General features: G+C 38.7%; 1 protein-coding gene across 1 annotated transcript; it reads left to right on the plus strand.

Annotated features, from left to right (window-relative positions):
- Nucleotides 1-487: 487 nt before the first annotated feature.
- On the plus strand, nucleotides 488-8741 carry LOC131318683 (amino acid transporter AVT1C-like). Its single transcript, XM_058348608.1, has 12 exons — nucleotides 488-946; nucleotides 3434-3750; nucleotides 4052-4266; nucleotides 4915-4938; nucleotides 5082-5262; nucleotides 5759-5981; nucleotides 6721-6856; nucleotides 7205-7224; nucleotides 7421-7566; nucleotides 7823-7866; nucleotides 8247-8309; nucleotides 8392-8741. Exons 1-12 carry the CDS (start codon nucleotides 762-764, stop codon nucleotides 8485-8487), a joined length of 1650 nt encoding a protein of 549 aa, XP_058204591.1. The 5' UTR covers nucleotides 488-761; the 3' UTR covers nucleotides 8488-8741.
- The last annotated feature ends 2609 nt before the right edge of the window (nucleotides 8742-11350 follow it).

Here is an 11350-nt window from a genome sequence, read left to right on the forward strand (position 1 = left end):
TTCATCTCGAGATTTGTCATTTAGCATTTAAAATTACACACAACACATGCACTAAATGGCAATTTTTGGAATGCATTTATAAACAATTGGAGTGCGAAAATCATTTTTCTATACAATAAGTCTTACAACAACTTCCAATTGAGATCCCTCTTTTTCTTTTCTTTTTTCGTGGAATTTCAAGGTTGCTCAATCTCTCGTTCCCTTAAATTTTGATGGCAATTTGCATGCACAAATAATAACAAATTATGTTATACTAATCTTATACACAGATAATAAAAAATTAACAATTTAGAAAATAAACGGATCGAATCGTAATCATAATGTCTCAAAGACTTTTTTAAAGACCACAAAATAATTGAACAAAAATCTATAATTTTTAATAACAAAAAACAAAGCTTAAGAAAGTACGATTTTACGCGTAACATTTCTTTTCGTACTTCTACGAATATTATGTAACACCACCTGCTGTGGACTCCCGTCCAACATCGCAACCACCTATTCGAATCCTGGTCCGGCCACTGCATCTAAGTCCCATGCATGTGCATACTCACTCACAAAACAACACTCGAACACTTGAAAAATTACAAATTTGTACAATTATTCCTAGTATTTGTTAGAGATTATGCACGTGAAATTCGGCTTCCTACCTTTAGTTGGTTGGTGGTTTAGTTATCAGATAGTTTCGAGTACCTGAGAGGAGAGGATTTCTGAGTGAGGAGAGAGAGAGAGAGAGAGAGAGAGAGAGAGAGAGAGTTGAGAAAATGAAGAGTTCTGTTTCAGAACAGAGTTTATACATTGAAAGCGAAGAAGATGAAGATGAGGAAAAGGAATTTACTAAGGGAGAACAAGAGGGGGACGATTCGGATACTTCTAATCATGATTCGACTCAAAACCAGCAGAAGAGCAAACCCGATTCTCTCAACACCACATGGCCTCAAAGCTACAGGTCTGTCTCTCTCTCTCTCTCTCTCTCTCTCTCTCTCTCTCTGTTTTGCTCTGCTCAGTTCATGTAATCTTTGCTACTCTGTATTCTGTGTTCCTTAAATTAGTACAATCAAGGGCGGCTTTAGGATCTCGGTTCATAAGTGAAAAAATTATAAGAGTTTTAGGGACCTATATTTGAGGTTACAGAATTTACGGGGTTGGATTTTTTTCGGTGTTGCTTAGTTGCTAGATTAAAATATTTATGAGAAAATAAATTTAATGAGGCTTGCCCAGTGTCAGACAAAATTAATAGGATCGCTCCTATATTTGAGGTTACAGAATTTACGGAGTTGGATTTTTTTCGGTGGTGTTAGGTTAAAATATTTATGAGAAAATAAATTTAATGAGGCTTGCCAGACAAAATTAATAGGATCGCTTTAACTCTCTCAAACAAGGTTCTGAATAACATACCTTAAACTGTATCATTTTTATTATTGGTACGGTGCATACCGGTACTGGTATAATTTCAGGTAGTCTTGCACATGTTGCGTTATAAGTATTACTCTATTAATATGGAACTTATATGTATGCTTAAAAAGTACAAAATATTCAGCCGATGCAAAAATATATACTAAAAATAGTAATAATGGACTAATAGTAAGGATTATGAAACTCCTATATTCATAAATAAATAAATAAGAGTATTAGTTTTTAGTACAAATGACTTCATTATGAAATTACCTCCTATATATATATATATATATATATATATATAAAATGACCGGTAACGTCCAGTACTCATTCGATACCAATTTGTAGGTGGGCTGGAACGAAATTAGAAAGGTAAGGTACCAAATTGTATAAAAACAGTATGTACCACAGTAGTTTTTTTTCATTTTAAACATTTTTCTGTACATAACGAACATGTCCAAAAAGATTAAGGGAATGTCCTTGGAATCCAAACAAACAAAAGAAAAAGTCTTCAATACACCTCTGTCTATTATATGCACTTATTTTGTGGTTCACATTAAGTCACCTCATAAAAAGTTACCCGGAGATCTAATCATTCATCACAATTTATTGTGGATTGTAACTTTTATCCCGAAAACTCGTAACTTTTCATCAATAGAATTCATAATATTTTTTCCCTAAAAATCATAACCTTTTAGTGCATATAGTAACTTTTACGCTAATCAATCTTAACTTTTTAACAATAGATTCATAACATTTTGGTACATCTCGTAACTCTTATTCAACAATAAGATTCATAACATTTTTATTGCGTACCGTAACATGTTGGTCCGTTTCAGAACTTTTTAACTAAAAACTCATAACTTTTTCATAACATATAATCAATTGTGCAATCTATCATGATCAAGAACAATCGATCGGTTAATCAAATATGTAATCCATTTTGTTAATGTTCAATTCCATAATCGATTAGACATTATAATCGATTTTGCAATTGAATTGGGTACGATTGGGAAATAAGAAGCATCTGTAGGAAGTCTCATATTCTAAATGCACTGATCCTTAATCACATAAGAATGCATGTGACCACTTAACTGAAAGAATATACTCCTCGCATACAACCGACAAAAGCCTCAACATAGCAACCTTGTTCAATTTCCCTTTAGTCTTTCAAAACCCTGACCTCCTTCAAACTTGGGAACCCAAATGAACTCCAAGAAACTCTTGCAGAGGAAAGAGCTAAGAATACTCTCAATTTCCCTTTAGGATTCTCTGAGGTGAATGAAAATAGATGACCAACACACTGGGATGTTGAATAGAACAGAACAGAACTAATCAGTTGGCTTCTCCCACCATAAGACAACAACTTGTTGGACCAGGAGTAGATTCTCCTCAGCATTTTATCCTTCGACACAATGCAATCAGAAAATCTTAGCTTAGTAGAAACAAAGGGAACAGCAAGGTACCTACCTCACAGGAAGGGCAGCCTCAGGAATATAAGAAATAATTCTCAGTTCCTCCTCCTTTACAGAATTAACTGCTGCAAAGAAGTAAACACTCTTGCCCAAGTTAGGTTGCGAACCAGAGAAGTGGTGAAAATCACTCAAAAGTCTCATTATCAGCTCCACAAGTAATGAAAATGTCATCAACAAAGATGAAGCGGGATAAACCAATAAACTCACACTTCATGCCAAAATGCCTGAGTAAAGTTTGCAATAACATTGCAAAAGGGTAAATTTTAGAGAAAAGAAACAGATCGTTGGTGGCGGAGAATATGGACTGCCCAATGAGAATGAGCAAGCTACATTTGAGCTAGTGAGAATGGAATAAGGCCTTGCGAGTTACAAAGCTCATTGGAGATTGAAAAAGGCACATGGGCTTGTCATTTTTGCAAACAGACCATCTATGCCTAGTGGGTTGGAGATGATCTTATTATACGTGCTGAAACTCTCAAATAGTATGTGTTTGTTTTTCCCATATGGTGCGTTGCTTTTCCATCTAGTACAAGAACTTAATTTTTTTCTTGCTAATATTTCAGGCAATCAATTGATCTTTATAGTAGTGTACCATCCCCGAATATCACGTTTCTTGGCACTCCTACAATATCAAGATTAAGCGGTTCAGTTCTTTCCTCATCCCTGAAGAGGAGACACACTCCTGAAATATTCCCATCCGCGGCTAAACCTCTGCTGCCAACAGTGGTAGACGAGCAACAACCGCAACAAAGACGTAGTTCCCATTCCCTCCTCCCTCCTCTTCTGTCCACGAAGGCTTCCGTGAAGAAATCCACCAAGGCTGACTCACATGAAATTCCTGCTACTCGCCAGAGCTCGTATGGCCAAGCTGTGCTAAACGGTATGTTTACGCAGTCATTTCCATTGCCTCATTGGTATTTATAACTGTTGGAAGGAATTAAATAGTCATTTCTTGGTTTTCTAGTCGTGGTGAATAACGGTTCTATGTGATGTATACCTGTTATTTTTTAGTCATACATATGTTCAAGGAAATAAACATTCCATTCCAAGCGCACCACTACACGATCCCCGGTTCCACTAAACATGGCCTAAGGGCTAAGAATCAATCCTTTCAAATTCAATAGTTAACTACTAATCCAAGTTTGCAATAAGCTAAACTAATTGTTACCTTATTGTGACAGGCATGAATGTTCTATGTGGAGTGGGAATACTTTCTACTCCTTACGCCGTGAAAGAAGGTGGATGGGTTGGGATTTCTGTTTTGTTTATTTTTGCAGCCCTATCTTATTACACTGGACTCCTCTTGCGTTACTGCTTGGACAGCCAGCCTGGGCTCGAGACTTACCCAGACATCGGCCAGGCCGCCTTCGGTACTGTTGGGCGTTTAGCAATCTCCGTATGCCTCTTTTAATGAGTATATTTTTTTTGTGCAACTTCTTACTTTTACAATTTGGTCTATAGTGAAATTTCACTAACAAAAAAAAGGGTGCAAATTCGTGATTTTTTCCGGGTAGCTTTCTAGTAGAATTACTACTACAATTGGCCCTCATTTTTAAGTTTTTACCTCTGAATTGAAACTTCAACTACTGAAATGGGGAAAATTATGCAAACCTTTGATTACTGAAATTTATGAATTGTTGAAAATGGAGACCGGTTAGTTTTGTATGTTTTATTTGTTATGAGAGAGATGATGGACTGGTGTTTGTTGATGTCACGGAGGCAGTTAGTTTTGTAAGTTTTCTTTGTTATGATGGTGATGGAGTGGTGTTTCTTGATGTCGCGGGAGGTGTTGACCGGGGTAGGGGGATATCGTGGTATTGGCCCTAAGCAAACAAATTTTCTTTTATTGTCCATAATCCGCAAAGGTAAAAATATTAGGGATTTAGATTTTTTTGCTTCTATGTAAAATCTCCTTGCAAATTTCTGGAGTACAGTCGCTTTTAACGGTATACAAAAGTAGTAAATTAGATGAAGTGCAAGTTTGTAACATGTCCTGTTACTATAATCCTATGGTTTTGATTTGTTTTCTTATTGGTGGCTGCAGATAATCCTTTACGCGGAATTATATGTAAGTTACATCTCTGGTTCTCACTTCTGTTCAGAAATCTGCGGACTGAAGGACTACTAGTAGCGCAAAGAACTCCTTGTGCTCAAAAATATAGAAAATAGAAAGCCCTCATTAATTTCACCTCAAACTTCTCTCCTCTGCAGGCTTGCTGTGTTGAGCATATTATTTTGGAGAGTGATAACTTGTCGGCTCTATTTCCAAACGCGAAATTAAATTTGGGCGCATATGAATTGAATTCGCATCATCTGTTTGCCGTGTTGACCGCCATTGCCGTTCTTCCTACTGTTTGGCTCCGCGACCTGAGTGTCCTCAGTTACATCTCCGGTAAGTGCATCAATGTCCTTGCATTTGCGTAAAATAAACTATTGGAAACGGACTAAGAACAATGTCAGACACTTTCACTCTTGGGTAAAGGTAGAGGACATAGGTACATAAGTTGTAGTTGAATATCATCTATCAAGAAATATCGTAATTTGAGCTTATTAGATAACTTCGTTTGAAATTCACATACTACAGGTGAAATAGGCTATTGTCCATTCTGAACACCTCTTTGTCCTTAAATAAGAGCAAAGGTAGTATCCCAAGTGTACAACTATTATGAAGTCCATATGTCTTTGTGCATAACACCAAGTAGATGAATTTGTCGCTCAGAACATGCAACTTACATGGTTCCCGAGTCCACAAGGACATCGATACATAACATAGATCTTGAAACCCTTTTAAAATTCTAGTTTTTTTCCCCAGTTATACACTTTTTAATCTTGTGTTCTATCTTGATACATCACGAGGAATGCTCAGTTTGTGCCTCCTTTATTTTCAGCGGGCGGAGTGATCGCCTCAATACTGGTAGTCATTTGCTTGTTCTGGGAAGGCTTGGTGGACAAAATTAGCTTTGAACAGAGCAAAGGGACAACACTGAACCTCACAACCCTTCCTGTTGCAATTGGTCTCTATGGTTACTGCTACTCAGGACATGCTGTCTTTCCCAATATCTACACATCAATGGAAAAGCCAAGCCAATACCCTGCAGTCCTCTTGACCAGGTCAACTATGCACCACAATAAGTTTGGTTCTGTATTTTGGTGTCATCAATCATCATAAATTCATGATATTATTGCAATTAGCCTTTCCATTATAATAACTCCACAATCGCAGGTTTATTATGACAAAAACTCAGAAAAATTATCATGACAACAAGATCTCGTGATGACATATTGCGGTGCTTGATATTTTCGTTGCAGTTACCACTTAATTTTTTGCAACAATTTGATCTTTGTCATATTGAGAAATTCTTCCCACGAAAAGTACAGAAATCCTATTGGTACCGACCGGACCCATAGGGAAAATGCACCGACGGCCGATCCGAGCCGTCCAAAAATTTTAAAAAATAAAACCGAGTGGGCTTACGCGAGAATCAATGGCATCCGAGGTGTGTAGGATACTTGATCCGAGCACCCCTTTTTCGTGTATATACAGGTGCTCGGATCAAGTATCCTACACACCTCGGATGCCATTGATTCTCGCGCAAGCCCACTCGGTTTTATTTTTTAAAATTTTTGGACGGCTCGGATCGGCCGTCCGGTGGCCGTCGGTGCATTTTCCCTATGGCCCGGTCGGTACCAATAGCAGCTCTCCGAAAAGTATCACCAAAAACCTCCTGTCCTTGAAATTTGCTTTCAAGTACAGAGTTTGAGGGTCAGTAATTCTTTGACATTTTAAAAAAAAAAAGATTATCTTCTGGTTTTTTTTTTTTTTTTAATTGAAATCTTATTCTGGATGCAGTTTTGGTATATGTACTCTGATGTATGCTGGAGTTGCAGTGATGGGATACATGATGTTCGGAGAATTAACACTCTCTCAGTTCACTCTTAACATGCCCCAGCATTTGGTTGCCTCCAAAATTGCTGTCTGGACTACGGTAACTTTTGTGTTTGGCTTGCTCCTGTAGTGTTTCGTATCAAGGGAAGGAGCACTTTTATAGATGCAGATGTGTCCGATCATGAAACAGATGTGTCCGGAGTCATTCGATGTAATTGGGCCCCATGCGATGCATGTAGGACATCGGACAGCTACAGAGAGTACATCTTTCTCAAAGCATTTTCACTTAATCGGACGGCTACAAAGCATTTTCCTAAGTGAAAATAGAAGTTGCAAACTTAACTATGATATGACATCAAAACTACCACCTAAATTTTATATGTATACATATAGAGTTGTTTCCAACGATAATACTGATAATTTGTTTCTCCTGTTTTCTCTTTTGCAGGTAGTTAATCCATTTACCAAATATCCTTTCCACAATAGAGTTAGCTGGTTTTGCTATATTAGGGAACTCTTCAGAACAGTTGAACATAGGAATCAATATAGATTCCACTGGTTCAAGTGAAAAAGCTAGCAATGGCTGTGAAATTTTAGAGTCTAGCTTAATTCCATGCTTAATTACATTCAAGAATTTTCCCGAATTTTCCTTAATCACGAGTACGTATGCATTGACGATGACTCCAGTAGCAATGAGTCTAGAGGAATTGATACCATCAAACCATCTCAAATCTCACATCTATTCAATCCTCATCAGAACAGCGCTGGTGATTTCTACTTTGGTTGTGAGCCTCACCATCCCCTTCTTTGGTAAGCTTTCAATTTCATCCTCTTCGAATCGTTACAGCAGGCGTCTAAGCCGACATGGTGTCTTTTTACCAAACTTCATAATTGTGAAGCCGAGGTGCTAAGTGGTCGACTGAATCAAACCACTCCACTTTTTAACACTCGACCGATCACAAGTGGAATGTGTTGCGCCATGTCAATTGATTAACCTGCATAACTTCGTAACATAGTTTTTCCCTTGGACCCCCCACTCATCTTGATCTGTTTCTCAATTTGACAGGGTTGGTGATGGCATTCATTGGATCTTTACTCACAATGCTAGTGGTAAGTCTCTGTGTGTTTTACTGCCACTAGTATACTGGTGCCCGTAAATGTTTACACTTTAAGGTACCTAAAACATGAAATGCATAATGCAGACTCAAATTTATGCATCGTGGGTCTTTACCCATCCATAAATTTCACTTGAAAGGTGCTTTGTGGGCAAGATTATGAATAAGATCGTTTGCCCCATCATAAAGTATAACTCGTTATCAAATAAGATCATTCTTTTTCCGGATTAGGGGTTTCTATAGTGCACTAATGAACACCCGCTTATTACCCGGCCGCACCCTATCCTTTTATGGAATCTATAGACTCTTCTTTTTATCTGTTTCCAACAAATCAAATTCTTATAATAAAGTTACCCACTAAATTTCCAACTGCAGACCTTGATACTTCCTTGTGCCTGTTTTATGAGCATCTTGAGGGGGAAAATAACTCGACTTCAGGTAAAAGCAATTGTAGTTGGTTTATTAATTACGTATATAGATAATCTCTACTGATTATGTTTTTTTGTGTTTTCTTTGGCAGGGATTGCTGTGCATATTGATTATTGCAGTAGGTGTGGTATCGGCGGTCTTTGGAACCTACTCCTCACTCTCTCAAATTATAAAAAATTTGAGCTGACGAAATTGTTTCAAAGTAAAGGAAATCAGTTTAGGAATATTTCCCAGACTTGTTATTACCTTTTTCCCTCAGTGAATGGGTACGTAAGAACACTACAAGCTCTCAAGTTCTTTTATTTCTCTCTTATAGTTTTCGTAGGAGGGGGGGATGCAAAAGTTTTCCTACCCACTGTGCAACATTCCTCATTTTCGAAAACTCATACGTATTTGTAGAATTAATTGAATTTAAATCCCAAACATGTTGCGAGAGCAAAATATTGGGTTTTTTTTTTTCTTCTAATTAATCACCACAAAAAATAACTATGGAAGAAATGTCTTACTTCTAAAGCACCCAAAAAAGAAAAGGGGGTATCATTAATTTCTTTTATGTTGAGTAAAGAGAGTGAACATTTAATGGGGGTTCACTTCTTATTTCAGTATCTAGTTATGTAATCTAGAAGCAAATTACTACCCAATATGAAATTTCTCGAACCTATGTTCGTAATAAAATGAACTTTTCGCATAGGTGTAAACCTACTAGCACATGGATCGAAAAATTCGGTATTCGATATAGTTTCGAGTGTCCTAGTAAAGTGAGCAAATTGCCCTCAAAAAGCCTAGCGCAACTTGATATTGATCGAAACCAATTACACACCGATTAAAAGGCATTTTTGAATCTTAATCATCAATTATTCATAATAAACACAATTTGTCAGCAATTAACACTATATCCACGCATAGGATTTTCCGTTACCCGTCCTTACCTAAATGAATTATCCTCTCTACTATTGATCAACCTCACAAACAAACCTGAATCATTCAAAAAGCTTCTTTTTTTAAAAAAATAAGCTTCACCCTTTATGACATATTGAGATCCACGACATGCCAACCAAACGAAAACAACGATGGCTCCATTATTGAGAGAGAGACAAATTGTATGATAACACAAATTCAATACTTAAAAATGAATGAATTTAGTAATAAATGATTAAGTAAATTTGATAATCACATTTTACATTGCTTAAATGATTAAGTGCGTCTTAAAATGTAGGTTAAAAAGTTGATAAAATTAAATAGCTTTGAGACTGAATTACGACTCCTCCACACTGGCACAACTACTATTGTTGCCGCCACCACTACCATTATCACTCTACCACCACCACTACTATCACCATGCCGCGATCACCACAAACACTCCGCTGCTACCGTCGCCACTATCGCCACCACCATCACTACAGCCACCACTACCACCATCACTACACCACCGCCATAAGCACTCTGTCTTCGCCGCTGCCCGACCACCACTACCAATGCTGCCACCACTCCACCACCACCACCCACCGCCACAACCACTATCGCTCTACCGACGCCACAACCACTCTACCAACACCATCACTACCACCACCACGGCAACTACCCACCATCATTCCACCCCCACCATAGTTACATGGTGATCGTTAGTAAAATTAAAAGAGAATCACTATAACTAAATGGAACTAAAATCAATTCATTATTAATTTTAATTCAGTGTTTAATATTTTTATCAAACTTTTCAACTTAAAAAACTCAGCATTCAGTTTTCAATACTTATTTTGTCAGCTTTCAGTACTTATTTTTTCAGCTTTCAGTACTTATTTTTTCAACTTTCAGTTTTTTCAAATAGCACCCAAATTAACAAAAATTGATAATACAATAGCATGGGAGTCCGTTTGGATAGTTTCCTTTGTAAGGCTATCCACAATGGACAGTGTTCTAAAAGTCGGCCAGCTAGTCCCCGCTTAGGTGCTAGGCTGTGGTCCAACGCCTAGATTAGGCAGCCGACTAGTCCCCACCTAGGCGGCTGACCAGTCGCCTAGGCGCCCCTTGTCCGCCCGACTAGCGCCATGGCCAATGTTAAGATTCTAGATCTGGAGGAGGGTTCTGGTGAAACCGGAGAAATCAACAACCTGTGTCTGGTTAGGCGCATCTTGAGTCTAAAGGCCCTCAACTCAATCGCGGTTTCTAACGTCTTCACTTCTGTTTGGAAAACGAGAAGCCCCTTCTCCATCGTCCCCTGGGAGAACAACACCTTCCTTTTCCGGTTTGGGGATGCTGAAGACAGGGACTACATCCTCATGGAGGGCCCGTGGTCTATAATGAACAACTTGATGGTATTACAACCATTGCGAGGAGGAAGCGCAGTTTCTGAGTTGGAGTTTGAGCGCTGCCCTTTCTGGATCCAAATCCATGGTTTGCCAATCGAAAAGATGACTCGGGCGAATGCCGAACTCATTGGAAAGAGGTTTGGAAAACTCCTAGCAGTAGAGACCTCCACGGATGGGATCTTACTTGGTCGCAATTTTCTCCGCGTAAGGGCGGAAATTAAAGTCACTGATCCTCTTCCTAAAGGATTTTGGCTGAGGAGGAAACCGGATTCTAATGGGGATCTGTGGATCTCGTACAAGTTCGAAAAGCTTAGTGATTTCTGCTATGCTTATGGATGGATTGGACACGACAACAAGAGCTGTAAGTATGTCACTCGAGAAGAAGGTCTGAGGTCAGGATATGGGCCGAAATTACTAACGGTAAGGGTTAAGAGATCAGCGATTCCGATTGAGGAAATCCGGCAATAGGTGGACGAGGCGGAGATTCGGGTTAGTAAGCTCCTTTCACGGCAGCTGGATGCTCACAGAAGTGGCAACAATGGTACGCGTGGTGGTGACGCGTTGATGGAGCACGTGTTAATCCCTAATCCCCAACAGAATCATCCCCTGCCTGAAAGGACGAGGATGCTACCAACCCATGATCCATCGAGCACCCCCCTTGCAACAGGTGTCGATAAGACAAATGGGACAGGTAATATCGGGCACACGCAACCCCTAATGGATATTCCAAAAGCTTCTAAT

This window comes from Rhododendron vialii, chromosome 3a (assembly GCF_030253575.1).
Source record: "Rhododendron vialii isolate Sample 1 chromosome 3a, ASM3025357v1".
NCBI lineage: Eukaryota > Viridiplantae > Streptophyta > Magnoliopsida > Ericales > Ericaceae > Rhododendron > Rhododendron vialii.